At 43.0% G+C, this 18,402-nt stretch overlaps 1 protein-coding gene across 4 annotated transcripts in view; it reads right to left on the reverse strand.

Annotated features, from left to right (window-relative positions):
* Window positions 1-18,402, reverse strand: part of LOC126389473 (Kv channel-interacting protein 1) — a 63,219-nt gene that overhangs the window by 32,393 nt on the left and 12,424 nt on the right. The window contains exon 1 of one of the 4 annotated variants that reach the window (XM_050043196.1): window positions 17,709-17,745. The exons of 1 other annotated variant lie outside the window; for it this stretch is intronic. Coding sequence is in view for 1 of the 3 variants with exons in the window: in XM_050043193.1 (XP_049899150.1) it covers window positions 9,080-9,137 (58 nt within the window). In the remaining 2 variants the exon portion in view is untranslated. Of the gene's footprint in view, window positions 1-9,079; window positions 9,629-17,606; window positions 17,746-18,402 lie in introns of those variants that run through there. 2 more of the 4 variants (XM_050043195.1, XM_050043193.1) reach the window with 2 other exon arrangements.

Here is an 18,402-nt window from a genome sequence, read left to right on the forward strand (position 1 = left end):
AGGGGCTGTACCTGCCGTCTGCAGCGTGCTGTGTTCACTTCACTAAATATTTCCAAAGAGCGCTATTTCCTTTATCATTTTTGACCAAAACTGGCTGCTCTGATCCTCCTGCAGCCGCGCTGGCCATATTACAGCAACAGAAATGTGTGCATGCATGCAGAGAGACGACAACAAGCCGGGTTGCAGCGAGGGCTCTGTGCCTGCCAGACGCTGCCTGCACAGCGTGTGTCCGTCGGACCCGTCGCACGCAGCCGACAAGCGCTGAGGTGGCGTGCACTGTTAGTATCGATACTTTTGTAAATTAGTATTGTATCCGGATACAGCGTTTGAGTATCGATACTTTTCAGAGGATGGATGGACGGACGGAGATATTAATAGTCAATTAATCAATTAGTCAGTCAAGAGAAAATGAATTATCAACTAGCGGAACACTTCACTGGTTTTATCAAGGACATTGTTGCTAAATGTGACAGTAAACTTTATGTCTTAGAGTTTAACAGTTGGTTAAAACAACATTTGAATATGCAACATATCCTTATACAACAGTTCATATGAAATCCTAATGATATGCATTGCGTCTTTAACATAAAGTTAAGTAATTAACATAAAGTTACGGATGTTACAGTAGGTTTAGGCAAGTTAAATTGCTGTGGTTAGGTTTGAGAAAAGAAACATGGTGAGGACGTACCTTAAAATGACTCCAATTTGATTTGATCCATTTTTTGACGACATAATTTATGTGCTCACATTCAGTGGTGCTGCTCTGGATTAGTTGGAAAGGTGGATGGGCCAGAACTTGATACCGCAGAGATCGCCACTGCACAGGCGTTTAATACAGTCACCAGTGCCAGAAGGCAGCGGCCGTATCTGGGATATTATGGCTGCAATTTTCTACACTGGAAGTAAGTGGAGACCCGTCGTCCAACTTGTATTCAGTCTATGACCACAGCTCTAAAGTGCAACAACTGTAAACTGAAAAACATTTGTTGATTGTGAACTTCCAAATTTTATATTTCTTTGTTGCTTCATTTTACACATGCAGAGATGAATATGAATCTATCATGTGCATGACACAACTGTGAACCATGAGTCACTGACCTGATGCTCATAAGGGCACAGGGATACTCCATGCATTATTTACAGCAAAACCACAAGCGCATACACACACACCCTTAGAGTCGATGACGCGCTGTTTTCAGTCACTGTGTTATTTCCAGTGTCACGTTGTTGTGCAACATAAACAGCGGTGCAGTGAAACAAACAGAAACACTACAAACTGTCTGAATGTCAGCGATGATAAATGACCCCCATTTCTTTCTTTTTTTTCTTACACATTCACTTGAGTTTTTTATCTAGCAGATAATTTAGGCTGTTCATCTTTTGTCTGTCCTTCATTCACACAGCAAAATGTTTTTTATCTCTCAGAGGTCACAAACCAAACTTCAAGATTCAAGTCTCCTCAGTTACAGCTTGTTCATTAATAGTTAAAAAATAGATGTTGTTTTTTCATCAGGCATGAAAGCATTCCTGTAGGGCTTAATTAGTGTAATGAACATGTAGATAGAAATGACTAATTTGTTGTGTTTACATAACCTCCACCTCCTCATTTTTATATTACACAGATACTGTACAGGCTGGAATGGGAATGTAAGATAAATTAAATTAAAATATGAAATTTGCTCCATATTCAAAAGAGGTGTTACTCTCAGAGTGAGTCTGAGGAAGTGTTTTTATTCATGTTGTTCTTTTGTTTCACTCAACATTAATTATTTGCTCAGGGGACAGCATACTCACTCTTGATGTCCAGTAGCTGCTGAAAAGAGAGAGTTTTAATTTTAGTTTGTCATCATGTATGTCATGGTGTAATCTCCTACTTTGGCAATATCCAGAGTTTACTCTATACAAGACTCATTTCAGCTGTCGCATTAATTCAGTTCAAGCGATGTGCGTCATCACTGTCATAACTGCGCATACAGGCCAGGCCATATAGTCAGAGCTAAGTAGCTATCTATATTCATCATCTGCATTTCTCTCATTGGCTCCAGTATTACAAAGGCCTGAAGGCAAGCACAGGGCTGAGCTGTCTACGGAGATAAATTGCATGGAAAATGTTGTTTATCTTTGAAGAAGTGAGTCAAAGCATTTGCCTGCAAATGTTATGCAAATAAAGTATCTTTATTTATACAGTATATTGATATTTTTATTTAATAAAATGCTCCGACGTGGGTTTAATTTGCAACACTGAAAGATCAAACGCTGACAGAGGATCTTAAACGACGGGCAGATTTTTTTTCTAAATGGAAACGATGCTTCCTGTGAAGATCCACTATAGACTGGAGTGTCAAGAAATGTGAGATACAGTATGAGGTTGTAATATCAAAATTCCATCATTACACACGCAGTCACACAATAACACACACATGCTTCGGGCATGGGATTAGCCAGAAACCAGTTTTCACGTTGCCATGTGCCTAATAAAGCTCTTTTGCCGTCCTAATTGGCCCTTTTGGTGCACTTCTTTTGATGTGCGGGGATGAGAGAGAGGGGTGGAAACTGTAAAGCCTATTAAAGAAACAAGGCTCCTCTCCTCTCAGCTCCTTGGCCCTGAAGCAAATGGAAACATTGAACCAAACGCACTTGTTCTCCAGACGACCCGCATACACTCGCACATGCACAAACACACGTATATTTACATATATTCTGCAAGGCCCCCAAACTAAAACTCCACATGAAAGCAGTCGGAGTGATCTTAGAGTAGGACAAGGCTATCTGCAAAAACTCAAAACACGAAGAGATGTGAGGGTTCAAGCGAAAGAGACAGACGGAGAGAGATAGAAACCCTGAGATAAACAGCAAAGTTAGACAAGTAGCCATAGATCAAGGAGAGAGCGGCTCGGGGAGCAGAGGAGGGAAAACTTGAAGGGAGGAACACATAAGACAAAATGAGGAGGTGAAATGAGGTGAAAGCCAGCAAGACAAAGAGAGAGAGGGTGAAAATTCACTTGACAGAGCGAGGGAGTGCAGAGAAATGAAAGTGGAGGCAAAAACAAATGGAGCGAACGGACAGGGAGATGAATGTGTCGGCAAGGTGCAGGTTTTGTAGTTTATAACATACCCTCTGGGAAATATTTCACAGGAGCACAGTAGTTTGTGCACAGTGACAGTGGATATATTTTCTTTTCTTTTTTTGTGTGCTTCAGGTGACACCAGAAACACATAGATAAATTCTTTAATGGCAACCTATGGCCATATGAGCTGAGCAGGACGCTGGCTAATATCTCAAGTGAGAAAGCTATGACTTTATGCAGGCCACAGCATCAGTTTGCCTTCTTTCAATAAGCCACACGAAAAACAAAAACACCTGCTTTAGTTTGTACAGCATCTCTCTTGAATTCATTTCAGTCAATTCATCACTATAAAAAGCTCTGAATAGGACTGTAAATGGACTGCATTTGTTTAGAGCTTTTATACCAGAGCACTGCGCAGAGTGCCTCTCATTCCTAATGCACAGCACAGGCATGGATATGGAGAGCAATTGGTTTAGTGTCTTGCTCAAGGATACACTGAACTGTAGGCAGCATGGGGGATCAAACCACCAACCTTGCCATTAACAGCCAACCTGCTCGACCTCCGGAGCCACAAGAGGATTAAATCCAAGGTGTGCACTGCTCACCTATCACTCTGGAACAAATGTTCTCAACATTTTTGATGAGAGTCCCCTTAGAATAAAACATTATCTACTAATGACCCCTCATCACAGCTTTAATTCAGTGTTACAGCCCACTAGGGACTTTCCCTTCAAGTGTTTTACATTTCAGCCGTTTTTAGGGGGCTGAAGAGATCAACTATGCACTAGTTTACAAACAAAAGCAGTGATTACAAGGAGACCTGGTGGTCAGGTGATTAAGATGTATATAATCCAACAAGGACTCCAACCCATTCGACCCATTCCTACCCTTCTAAATGAGTGTCCCTACTGGTTGCAGGAGATCAAGCAGTCCGACTGGTAGGAGGCCCTTGGGCAGACCCAGAACATGCTGAAGGGACTACATATCTCATCTGGCCTGGAAACACCTTGGGGTTCCCCAGAAGGAGCTGGAAAGTATTGCTGGTGAAAGGGATATCTGGGGTGCTTTGCTTGGCCTGCTGCCCCCGCAACCCAGCCCCCGATTCAGCGGATGAAAATGGATGGACAGCTGCAGTTTGGTTAGGTTAAGAAAAGATCATAGTTTGAGTTATAATACGTATATTTGTTACGTAGTTTAAGTGTTGAACGTTACATAAGTTAACTTACGAACATAACGCAAAATAACTCAACACTGACTCTGGTTTTCCATGGGACACAAACAATGGTCTCCTGGGTCGATGTCGCTTGATGTTTGACCCATCCTGACCAGATTTGTTGCTTCCTTCTTTGCTCCCATCATCATTACTGTGACCACTAGAGGTCACCATGTAACGATAAACATATATATGGATCGTAAAAGGTTGCTTTCACAAATGACCTATGGGGTTGTCTTCTGAGGGGTAGGGCAGTCTTATATAATCTCAACGTGGGGGACCTTTGCTGCATGCCATCTCACTCTCTCCTCAGGTCTCTATGTCTTGTAATAAACAAATCAACATGGGCTAAAATATAAATTTGATTCTTTTCTATCCCATTAATCATGTCATGAACCTCTTGAGACATTCATTTATCTTGAGACGCCCAAGTTGGGAGGCACTGTTGTAAAGAGCTCCTGCCTCTCTCTCAAGGCATCACACCGGTTTGTTGTCTGCATTTATGAAGACGTCTTGTGCAGCGGAGCATTCACTTTGCTACAGGTCTGAAAGCATAAGCTCCACAACAGTCCAGATAGAAGTCAGCTCCCAGTCAGGGTAAGAATGACAATAACTCAGGATCTCTGTACACCTGTTTTATCTGTGATAAACAGTTACATATTTATTGTTTAATCATCTTATGTAACTGTACTGTATAATATACTACTGAGGAGGCCTGTTCGCTGCTGTTGACTCAAGTCCCAAGTCTTATACTAACAGGTCCTAAATCAAGTCCAAAGCTAAACGTTGTGTCTTGAGTCCTAAGTCGGCATGCACCACTGCATTTCTACATTAGCTAACAGAACAACAGTTAGTGTAATCAATTTACAGAAATAATTAACACTTTTTAAACATACTGTTTTTCTGTTGACCACAGTGTCAATATCTACATGTGACAATCTCAGGTATCATCAGTTGTCTGTCTGCTGGTCTAAACTGCCAAACACATCTTGGGAAAAATATATCTGATGTCCACAAAATATTAAAAGGGACTTCTTGTCCTTTTCCTTATTTTCTTGCATATACATATATATAATGTTACAGTGTCAACTGTTCATACAAAATGCCCCCCCCCACACACACACACAGCATTAGTTTTCTTTCTTTCACCTCTGTTACAATGCCCGCCTCCAACCCTCTCTGCAACCCTCAACTGCTGAAACACTCATCCATGCACTTGACTTCTGCAACAGAATCCTCTACGGTACCACAAACACTGTCCTCAATCAACTTCAGTACGTACAGAACTCTGCTGCTCGCTTACTTAGAAGAACCGGCTCATTCCAGTCCTCAACAACCTCCACTGGCTGCAGGTTAAGCACAGGATACAAAACTTTAAGATTCTACTCATCACCTACAAGGTAACAATCTAGCTCCCCTATATCTCTCTGACCTCCTCCATCAGCACTCCCCCTCCCGTTGTCTCCACTCTGTTGATGCCAACCTCCTTCAAATACCCAGCACCAAGCCGCCAAACCTGGAGTGACAGGGCGTTTTTCGGATGCTGCCCCATCTCTGTGGAATTCACTACCACACCACATCAAAAAAGCCCTCAAAGCCCACCTCTTCAGACTTTAAAGTTTGCAACCCGGTCTCATTCTGAAGTCATTAAATATCAGACTTGCGTGTCAGACACTGTCTTTACACGCTGGCGCGATACATGACTGGGTGCCATCAGTAAGTACAGGCGCCCGACGGTGTCAAGGAAGAAAAGTGGCTGCACAACAACGTAAGTTAAGGGGGCAAATGTCCAAATAGTGCGGGGTGGAAGGGGTGGAGGACTGGTCCAATAATCACAGACATTCACCCAAGAGGTCGATGTTCCTTTCCCATATGAGTAAACCCAAACCCTGTTATTTTTTTCAAATTCTAACCATGCGTTTTGTTGGCTAAACGGAACCACGTGCATTTGTTTTTGAACGGAAAACATGTCAATTTGCAGTGGTGTACTGACGTAGTACATTTGCTTTGAAAGAGACTATATGCAAAGTGTAAATCTCCTGTGAAAACGGAAGTGTATTTTGAAAAGACACAATGCATGTAACAGGCAGAAGTTGACATGGCATCCCAGATGTCAACAACAGATGCACCAAGGCTACCTTGCACGTCATATGTTGACGCAGAAAGTCTACCACTATGCGGTGATTTGTGACGAGGTCGAGGTGAGAACGTGTTGAAGTTCGGAGTTTATTTGATCCATCCATCTGCCCTCCCAGCTGCCCTATACAGACTTTCTTGCATTTTAAACTACAGCATTTGCTCAGACTGTCAAAAACTGCCGCCACCCGGTGCATCTTACACTTCTTCTGTGTGTCGGTATCTGATGCCAAGGGCCACTGCCCAAGTGTCAGTTTTTGATGAGTTGGGATTAAGAGCAGGTTGCTGGAACATGTCCAGTTGTGTATAAAAGCTTAATTGATGATTTTTCATGGTAGAAAATGTAGCCATTTTTTTATAGTCATTTCCCCAGCTGCAATGTTGGCGCAGAGACACCATGATGCATCAGACCTGGAAACACTGACCGATCAGAGTAGACCAGGCTTTTTCAGGAGGGGATCTTAAAGAGACAGGCGCTAAAACGAAGCATTTGAGACAGGGGGGTGAATACAGGTGTTCCAGCACAGTTAGTACGAGGAAAATAAAGTGTTTTTTGAACATTAAAGCATGTAAACATGTTCTGGTACAAACCTAAGATATGAGTATGAACCTGAAAATGAGCAGACGAGGTCGCCTTTAAAGACACGATTGGCTGCTCACAATTTTTTTCTGCATTATTTATAATCTTTGCGCTTCTGGGAGGATATCAAGTCACTCCAGGTCAGGAGTCGCAAGGGTTAAGCCCAAGAGAAGTCATGTCATACTGCAAGTCTTTTTGATTTTGCCTTGTCACATCTAGAGTGATCACATTCATGAGTTTGACTCAAGTGTGTCATGCCTCTGCCTTGCGCAAAGTCACACTGCATTTTAGAAAATCATTTTTTACCCTGACAAAGTTCTGTATCCTCAGCAAGTTAACTCTGGCTCAGCTGGTTGCTGCCTCATGTTGGGTGGTGATCAAGGATGGGCCAACCTTCCATGCAAAATGAATCCTGCCCTGCTTTCATTAGGGCACTTTTTATAAACACAGCAGCAGATGGTGAAACACACACACATTCGCTGACACTCACACTGCAGCCCCCTGAGGAGCAACCTCGCCTCCTCTCAACTTTTCTCAATTTTTCACTCCCACTTTTACTCATCTATCGGCCTCCTCCTCTCACCCTAACAGCGCATACTTCAAAGTGGCTGCTGTTTGGAGGTTATCCTAACTAGAGTAGAGCCTTTCCCGCGCAAAAAAAATTAGCTAAAAATACATCTCAGCTGCTTCGTAAGCATTGTTGCTTTCCCCAACTAGTAAATGGGTTAGAGGACAACACGGCTGACACGTGTTCTCTCTGTGGATCTTGCTATAGTTTTCATATTTTAGGGCTCCACCTTGAAACTGTGCCTCGTGTATCGGTTCAGCACGGATCTAAAGTATCTGAGCTGTTGCTGTGCACTGAAATGAGGCGTAGGTCGGGAATTAAAATAAACACCCCACGCAGGATGCTATATGTGCCACAAACACATTTATAGGGTCTCTACAGTGTTGTATAGCTATTTTGAATACTCTGTGTGATGTTTGACAGGTATAACACTGAAAATACAGACAGCTGAGAGGCATTTTTCTTACACAACATTCACAGCCCATAATTTACATCACTTACATCGCCTCCGCAGCTTTTGTCAAAGCATATGTAACACACAGCCTGTTTTACATGATCTCATTGTGGGTTAGGGATTTCTGCATTATTTTCCTCCCCTGCATGTGACAGCGCAGGGGAAAACAAGCTCTGACTCCTGTTTTCTGTCCCTTCAGTCTGTGGGATGCAGCTATGTGTCTGATGGTGATAGCCATCAGGTTTGAGGTCAAGAGACAGGACAGACCATGGCCAAAGGCTGACGGATTACACCACACTGATTTACTGCGCACAAACACACACACACACACTGCTGCCACAGCCGCCAGACAACATACACAAATATACGCCTACATTTTAGGAGTGAATTATGTGCATAAATATTTTCATGGACAAAGGTGCAGTTACTTATTTATGGCTATAGGCACACACATATTAGTATGCATGCATCAATGCATAATAAATATTACATAAATGATGAATAATAAATATTTTCATGAACAAAGCTGTACACTTTTATGTATGTGAGCACACACACACACACATTAGCATGCATGCGTCAAGTGTCAGTGCCAGTTTCCTCCTGTCAAACAAACAAGGCAGACAGGAAGCAGGTTGGTCTGGAGAGGGGTAAATACCATCACCTTTTATAGACATCCCCAGTGGCACAGCTGCACACACACACACACACACACACACACACACACACATAGAAATACGCACATGTATTCCTAAATCCACAGGGCAGATGGCCTGGAGATTGCATCATAAACCAATAATGAATGACATTTTTTTTTCTCACCAACTTTACATCGCTGCTCAGAATACTGTACGTTCAGCTCATTCCCATAATGCACTTCCTGTGCAATATTCATGACTCTGAGAGCAAACGTACATGACTCCATCATTAAGGCTCAAACAACATGACAGGTGCTCCTCTCGTATGACAGCCGCATGCATGCGAACACACACACACACACACACACACACACACACACACACACACAGAAACCTGATCATTTGAAAAAATAAATTCTTACCTTTGTGGAAATTCACCTGCTTGGTTTGCATGGAAAAGGTTCCCATCACAAGACCCATGTTGACTTCTGGCCGCAGACAGGTTGTGTTCTTGCGCCTCTGTGTGTGTGTGTGTGTGTGTGTGTGTGTCTGGCTGCCTATAATCAAGGTGTGCTGGTGAGAGTGCGTACAGTACAGTAGGTGTGTGTGCTGTAATTAAGTTAGTCCATCAGCCAGCTGTATGTGTAGAAGTACAGATATCACTTCTCATGCTGCCTCACACCCACACTGCTCTGCTGCTTCTGCTCGAGGGTGTGTGCGTGTGTCTGTGTGAGTGAGTGAGTGAGTGAGAAAGAGAGAGAGATGATGTGTGTGTGTGTTTAAAAGAGAGAGAGTGTGTGAATGAAATAGAGGGCGCACATGCACTCTGAAGCTACCTTTGTCTAACGCTGTCACTAAGGCTGCCTATTTTACATCTCTTCTATATATCTCTCTCTACCATGCAGACCCTCCCTCTTTCCTCTCTCCCTCAGTGTGTCGCCCGCCACCGGACTGTCATTCCATCAATTCCTCTGTGGCTCTTTATGTATCTGCCTCTCTCTGTCTCTGCTTCTCTCTGCTCCCTCTTCCCCTTCTATTCGTCTCAGTCGCTCTCTTTGTCTGTCTGGTGGGGAAAGAGGGATTGCACACTGTTGCACAGGAAGAGACAGAGACGGAGAGAGGGAGAGCAGAGGGGTGTGCGAGAGGAGTCTAGGGAAGGACAAAACTCAAGGGAGAGTGCGAGAGAGAGAAGGGGAAGAGGAATGAGAAAGCTGAGAGGAGGAAGAGCAGGAAAGGGGAAGGAGAAGAGAAAGAAGAGACAGAGACAAATTAGGAGGATTCAAAAAACGGCGGGGGAGGCAAAGTGAGAGGGTGAGGGGTGGGAGGGAAGGGGGTGAAATAGAGAGATAGAGAGGGATGGAGAGTGCAAGAGGTGAGGGGGAGATAAGGGAGGGCTAGACTGATCCATCCCGCTTTGCTATTCAGCAGGCAAACGGTCTGACTGTGGAGAGTGCATTTGCTGCTTTATCTCTACATGCACGAGTCTGACAGGTGGTGTGTGTCTGCTTGTGTGTCTGTGTGTGTGCGTAATTATTCTGCTAGCGGGTGGGACACGGACAAAGCCCTGTACATCTGACACCACTACATTTGCAGAAACACTGCCTCGCATATGTCAGCGCCGGCGTCAGTGCGCTGTATCAGACATGTTTTTGCTCTCGACTCGCTGATGTATCCATCACAGGAATGCACAACAAGGCCACACACCCTCTACGACAATACAAACAGGGGGAATGACGCCAGTCAACAGCACAGTCCACCTCACACATGTACTCCTCTGTCAATCACACTTAACCCCTTGCTGCCCCCTATGTAACACCAAGCTGTTGAGATTGGCGGGCTCTGCCGCCGCCAAATCGACTGCAGCCCCTATTAAGATTCCTCACGTGGCCTTAGTTAAGAAAACAATTTACAGCCGAGCCATCGGCGTGGCTGAGCTGAGGCCATCAAGGCCAATAATAAAGCCATTAGGCCATGGCATTCATTAAAAGCTACTGGCTGCAGCAGCTTGCACACTGAGGATCAATGCAGAGTAAAAACAAGAGTGAAGGAGGAGGTGTCGAGTGGACGAGAGAGCAAAAATTTGAAAAGAGAAGAGAAGCAGAGAGGGGTAGATAGACAAAGAAGTGGAAAAAGGAGCACTGCAGGGTAAGGGTAATGATGAGAGACATTTTTTGGGTATGCAAGAGCTCACCCCACACCTCCTCTTTCTCCTTCTCTAGCTGTGCAGACAGAGGCAGATCTGACAGCAGCCTCTAATCAAAATCAAACAATAACAACCGCATTTCACACGCAACCACACAGGCACACATGCAAACACCCACGAGTAAGAGTGGCAATATATCAACAGAGAGAAACAGGTTTTTAAATACACACCACAGCAGCGACACACAGACAGACACGCTGATTAAATTCTGAAAGCTCGGCTGAACAGACGAGATAAGGAGCGTGATTTGCTGTAGTGATGATGTTTAACTTCAGTGGAGGGGTTACGTACACATCTAACAGTGGGGAGAAAGCCTTTGGTTGATCAAACATGTTGAAAATCCACTGGATAAACTGAAAAAGCACCACAGTGGAAAAGCTGAAAAAACAGGCTTTTTTGATCAGTTGTTTTCTAAATACTAATTTTTCAAACAGCCCAGAATGAACATATTTGAAGAGGACAGAAAGCAATCAGTGAGTAAATACAATAGAACAGCTTCTCAGTGGACCATTTGGTGGGACTGGCTTGTCAACTGGAAAAGAACTGTATTAAAGTTGCTCAAAAACCCCAAAACCCAGGTGGCACTGGAAGAAAACAAACCTCCCACAACACTAAATTGTTCTCGGAGTTATACACATAAATACATCATTCTTATCACTTTAATTTTAGGATAAGGAGACAACTGGATCTGTAATTAAGTCCTCTGTTTCCAGACTAGCCTCAAAATTGGGTGGAAATTTTCTAAAAGCAAAAATTTCAGACATACTGTTTGAGCAAGGAGATTCCAGAGACCATAACCCACGAGCTCCTTCAGCAAATGGAGTCGATTAAAATACAGAACTAAATATCTATGGTAATAATTTGGATCTCTGCTTACAGATAGTAAACCCAAGAGAAGAAGACTTGGCAGGTACACTTCTAGAGATCAAGGTCCTAACTAGAACCTTTTTGATCTGATACAAACTTTTACAAAGGTTCCACTTGCAACCCTTTCAGAGGTTTCTACCTTGAACCCAACATTAAGGGGTGTGCCTGGAACCATTTATGAAAGGTTCCACCCTGAACCCCCAATAAGAGGTTCTACAAAGAATTCTTCTATGGTGCAATTTTCCACCCAAAACCCTCTCTGGGGCTTTCTCTTTCCACCCTCTAAGTGTGCTAACAAGGACCCACCCAGTAGGGTTCTACCAAGGCACCCTTTATATTCCAAGGGTGTTACCTAGAACCCAGGGGGCTCTAAAAATAGTAACTGACTACATTAACCAATACCCATAGATTTCTCTCCTACTAATCATTGTTTTAGTAACAAGTTAGCCTGGGACAAAGAGAACCACATCCAGAAGCCTAAAGCCCCGTTTCCACCAAACATTTTCGGTATGGTACCTTTGGAACGAAAAGTAACCCTTCAGACATATACCTAGACCCTAGGTCTGCTTAGCGTTTCCACCACAAATGGTACTCCCAATGTGGGCGGGGTTGTTGTCACTCACTGCTCCATCCAGCACTCACTGTATTTCCTAACGGTGAAGAGAGAGAGTAGACAGAGGGAAGCCTACACCTCGTTTATCGTCCACAGCCATTATTCAGCCCTGAGCAAAGGTGACCGTCCGCTACTGACCAATCAACGGACTACAGTGTCCACAGCTCCACCTTTTAGTACCCGATCTGTGTGCTAGGTACCCCAACAGAGGGGTGACCAAAAATGGGGACAGTACGGAACGGTTCCATTGGTACCATCCACAATTTTTCACAGTGGAAACGTAAAAAAACAAACTGAACTGAACTGTACAGTGCTGTACTGCTCGGTGGAAACGGGACTCTAGGCTTCATGAGGCTCTTACCAGGGCCGGAACTAATTTGGTCCAGCGCAACCCACAACACTCATGGTTCACGATCATCTTTTGTAGGGGGTGGAGATTTAACGAAATCACTACGACAACAGCCTTTACTCTTTCAGTGTTGCAGAGGAGCTGGATGAAAAGGGATTCTTAATGGAACCCTTAGCCTTCCAAAGAATCCTCTTAAAAACCCTTTCCTGAAAAAGGGTTCTTCAGAAGCAAATGGTTCTGTGTAGAACCTCAGCTTTTCAGGAAGAACCCTTTTGCAACTCTTATTTCTAAGAGTGTAGCATCACTTGCAGTAACTGTGGACATAAGGGCAGAGAAATAGCAAACAACCTGCTAGTGAGCGCTGGAAAAAGACTACGTCAGCTGTCTGTGAACATCAGACCAAAAGAGGTCAAAACATCAATTGGAAAGAGGTCAGTAATCGACAGGTCAGTGGGCAGGTGGAAAAAGATCAAGGCAGATGCTGACATTCAAAATCAGAGATCGTCAGGCAGAGACAGTGTTTATAATCCATCCAGCCACTCTGATCGCCAACGCAACTTTCTACTTTGCTCCCAATGAAAAAGAGTCATTATCCTGACAGTATGACGGTATGGTAAAGCTTCATCCCTTAAACCTAAACAAATGTTGTTTGGGGGGCATTTTCTGAAACAACCTATGCTGCCACTTTTGTTTGAAGTCTGTAAGGCTGTCCCAAATACCCATTTTTGGGGACTAAATAGTGATCAATAGTGGACATTGGAAGCTTTGGTTTGGGTTGGGGGGTGAACATAACTCCGACCAGAAATTTCTGTGTTCTCGGCAGCTGAGATGGACAGCATAGCACTACAATAATTGTTGGTTTAACCGCATTAATTTTTACGGATTCTATTATTCTCTTTTTTTTTTTTTTTTTTTTTTTTAGATTATTTTTTTGGGGCTTTTTGCCTTTAATTAACAGGACAGAGTGAAATGGGGTGAGAGAGAGAGTGGGGGTTGACATGCAGCAAAGGGTCGCAAGCCGGAGTCGAACCTGCAACCGCTGCAACGAGGCATCGCCTCCGGATTCTATTATTCTATAGTATTATTGTTTGTAGTGTTCTTTGTCATTAAATACATTTTCCAAAAGGTTTGGTGTGTTTTATGTTGGTTTGTATTCCCAAGGGTTTTGGTTGAACAAGGTAACATCAATGCACTTTTTGTGACATAATAACAGCTTGTGACAATTTTTCTTATCTTGGATAAATTGTAGATATATATAATAATAACCGAATCAGGGCAACAAAGCACTGTGAAATAAAGAGAAATGAATATGCAATATGAATATCCAAATCAAAAAATTGAAAACCAAAACCTTATCAATCCATCAAATGAAAGCCGTTATAGTCAAATATTCTGGTCTAGCTCTAGAGGTTTTCATACATGTGGACTAGTATGTCTGTCTGTGGACAAGTTTTTGCATGTTACAATGACCTGCTATGAATTCTCTAATAGACTCGTGAGTGTTGTAACTAATCACTCTTTGTTTAATCCATAATCAATCACAAATTACATGGTTCTTTCCTTCAAACTTGGTGAGAAATCATTAGGAACTTACAGAGCACTAAAAATAAGTGTAACAAAAAAAAAGTGAGTGGGTGAATCTTGTTTAAGTTAATATTCAACGTGATCTCATCCCTTCTTTTTAAAATATGACAAGTATGGATTTTTGTTTGGGCAGAAGCCAAGCAGCTGCTATTTTCATTATAACTTGACGGAGGGGATCAGTAGTTAGGTTTAGGCAGAAAAATTACTTGGTTCAGGTTAATAAAAGATTATGGTTGATGTAAGTCACGTCAGTCGACTCACGTGACTAATCAATCAATGAATCAGACTTTACTTATACAGCACATTTGATACAGACTAGCACTAAAATAAGAGTACTCCTTAAAAACAGAGACTGAGGAAATGCTAACATCAACATAATGACTGATGTGACTTTTAGTTTCACATGGGACATGAACACCGGTCTCCTGGGTCAAAGTCCAATACTTGTTGGACTCATCCACCTTTCTTTCCTCCTGCCCTAAGTGGACATTCTTGCACTTCACACTATGTCCGTTGCCCTGAATGTCTATTAATGACGCAGATGGGTTTACACTGGAGTTGGCTGGAAGCCCGGTACATTTCACAGACAGACACTTAAGGGTGCACTGGGCATCCGAATCTGATGCCAAGGTCCACTCCCAAACCGGCGTTTTTATGCCCTGGAGGTCGACCAGGCTGGATCACATATATCGAGATCTGCTGTAAATCATCACCAATATGTAATCATTTTCAAGGGATCTAATCCATAAGTCTTTGAGGTATCCTGCTGACGAACACAAACAGACAAAGTAATTGAGGCATTAACGTCTAAGTTCTTTAAACAAGGAAACTAAAATAGCTTTGCAGACCATGCACTTGCAGCGCAATAACACTGAACAGCAACAGGTTCATCACATTAGGCCGAGCGCCAAACTCTTCCAAGACATTAAGCCTGACATCGTCTGTGCTGCTACACAGTCCTGTCCAGGGTGCTGTGGATCATTCCGAGTGCCAGCCTACCGCTCTCTCATCATTTATTAACCATTACACAACGGACCTTTTACTAGATTGAGATGGCTGCCAGGATGAATGGATGGAGGGTAAGCAAAGAAAAGGATGGGGTTAGACAGTGGGGTAGTAAGAAGGGGGAAAGGCAGATAGCATTTGACAGCAGAGAAAGAAAGTGTTGACAAGCAGAGGAAATGTGGCGAGCTGGCAGTGAATAATAAATTGGCTGGTTAGTCGCTGCCCAGTCTTATCAGACGAAGGCTGGATGGAATCTGTCGTAGTGATGACCACAGAGAGGAGAGGAGACGAGCGCAATTTGAGCAGAGGATTGGGAGGGCAGCGTGGAGGGAAGGAAGGATGGTGCAAGCGAAGGGAATGAGACAGGGGAGCAATAAGTATAGGAAGGAGGGAGGAGAGTGTGGCTGATGAGAGTGGAGAATTTAGGAGGTATGAAAGATGGGAGGAGGTTAGGGAGGAAAAGGGAGATGGTGGGGAGAAGCGAATTAGAGCAGAGAATTGGGAGGACAAAGTTGATGGAGGGGAGATAGGTGAGGAGGGAGGGGGTAGATGGAATAAGGGAGCGAGGGAGATGAAAATGACAGAAACAAGATGGCCGGGACAGAATAGAGGGAGAGAGAGAGATGAAAAAGAGTTAGGTAGGCGGAAAGGAGAGAAGCACTGTACAAGGAGGGAAAACTGCACCTGGCCACTAACGGGCTCAGTGTCGTCTGAGTCATCAGAACAAACAGATTGATTTACTGGAGTGAGGAGGAGTGGAGGAGACGAGCTCAACCACCCTGACAGACATGGGAATGAGGTGTAACGCCGCTGAAATCGGCTGCTCCCACATAGACTACAAACAACAGAATCCAAGCTGTGCAACAAGGCCTGACTGCAATCAATGTGCAGGGAGTGAGTTAACACTGCCAAAGTCATTTTGCCTCTAGAATGGCATTGTGCTACAAGTGCTGATACATAATCATCACTAAAAGGATCATTTCACCCGAATCACAAAAAATAAATTACCTCTATCAGTATGAAGTCATGCAGATAGTCTCTGAGATGTCCATTTCTGAGATTTACTCCTGCAAAACCAGTACAATGGAGGTGAATGGAATGTGTGGTGCTAAAACATTAAAAGCCTACTTTTTAAGAAACAAAAAAAAAATAGGGTGACTACTGGGACTATTTCCTCAGTATTGAGTGCCCCAGGAATGAGTCCTAAAACCCGGAAATGAGTTAGCACTTTACCACTCATGGTTCCCTCGTCTCAATGTCAATGGGTTTCCTGAATAGGTTTTTGGTAAGATGCCCGAAATAAGGTAAATGATAAATGGACCTGCATTTGTATAGCACCTTTCTAGTCACCCAACCACTCAAAGCGCTTTTTACACTACGAGTCACATTCACCCATTCACACACACACATTCATACATTGGTGGCCAAGGCTACCATACAAGGTGCCATCTGCTACTCAGTTTTTAACACACTCACACACCGATGGAAGTATCATCGGGAGCAATTTGGGGTTCAGTATCTTGCTCAAGGATACTTCGACATGCAGACTGGAGGAGCCAGGGATCGAACAGATGATCTTCCGATCGGTGGACGAACCGCTCTCTCTGTGGTTAAAAAAGCTGAAGAGACTTTCACGTTTTGTGCTATGGCATCAAATACATCAGTAAATAGGGTTGTGAATCACTAGTTTCATCATGATATAGGCTAATATTATATGGATTCTTTAAACAACAATATGATATTTGCTGATACTATAAAGTCTGCTACGATACAGTTTTGATTTGATTTGATTCAGGAGCCTGTGATGGCCATTTAACACAGTCTGTTAGAGAACAATCTGCCACTCCTTTCTTTCTTTTTTGCTTTTGGCCATTAAAGATAAAAACAACACCTAAATATTGTAAATAATTTTAACCAGTTAAGTGCAGTGGAGTTACCTTTATACTGACTCCACTAACACAGCATAATAAAGTTAATCTTCAGGGCTTTCTGTCACAGACACCTTTCTGGAAACAATCTTTTCATTTGAAGCCAAACTATAATATTTTCATAAAACTTCAGGGCTATCTGGCTCAAAGCATTGACAGCAAACTCCGCCCAACAGCCATGGATTAACAGCAACATTTAACAAAGGAATACAATTCAGCTCAATAATAACTGTCAAGGTTCAGAGACAAAACAGTTGTTTTTTGGTTGTCACCCATTATAAGCTCAAGCATGTTTACATTCTATAAATTAGCTTAGCGGCTAGCTGTGTTTTGTCAACTTGCAGCTTAACGTTAACAAATTTCCATCTAACGTTATTATTCATATTTTTTTACTACTCACTGTTGGTTTAAGTTGCTGCACCTCCCGACAGAATAGCACGTTTGACATTTAGCCTGTGTGCATGTTTTTTTCAGCCCAACATAGTTAAAACTGAGAACCTACTGCTGTCAGGTGTTGGCTGCGTGAGATCCCCTGCCAGGCAGGTAATGTTACTTCCGGTTTTAGCTCGTGACAGCAGTGTTTACATACAGCACATGCTCTGTCTGTTGACCTGTATATTCTCCAAAATCGAGAATATTTCCACACTGCTAATTAATTCCCGTGTAAATAACGATATCCTCATTTATCCTCAGCATCTTGGCTGCATGCCATCTGCCTGCTGCTGTTTGACGGTGACACAGACTTTCAAAATAAAAGCATATCCTAAAGATGGCGATATGGCTCGATGTTCTTTGCATCAATGATAACGGATCGTTTATCACTGAATCGATATATTGATCCAAATCAATGGATCGTTACACTCCTAATAAATATCCCACTTGAGGATGGATCCCACTGTGGTAGGGATGTTAAATCATATGGGACCATAGTGTATATAATATATAAAGACTTTATTAAGGACACAAGCAAGAGGTCCATAGTGACTAAAAAATACATAAAGACAGACAATAAAAACAACAATGCAACAATACAATAAAAACGTACATCAATCACAGTCATAGCAGCCATTATCAACCAGATGTAGTCACGGAGGGACAGACATCAGGTAGGCTATCAGACTGGAGGCTATACAGACTGGAGCGCCAATGGCTCCACAGTCTTGAAGAGAACCGAAACGAGCTCTTCTTACCGTCAC

The sequence above is a fragment of the Epinephelus moara genome, chromosome 4 (genome assembly GCF_006386435.1).
Source record: "Epinephelus moara isolate mb chromosome 4, YSFRI_EMoa_1.0, whole genome shotgun sequence".
Lineage (NCBI taxonomy): Eukaryota > Metazoa > Chordata > Actinopteri > Perciformes > Serranidae > Epinephelus > Epinephelus moara.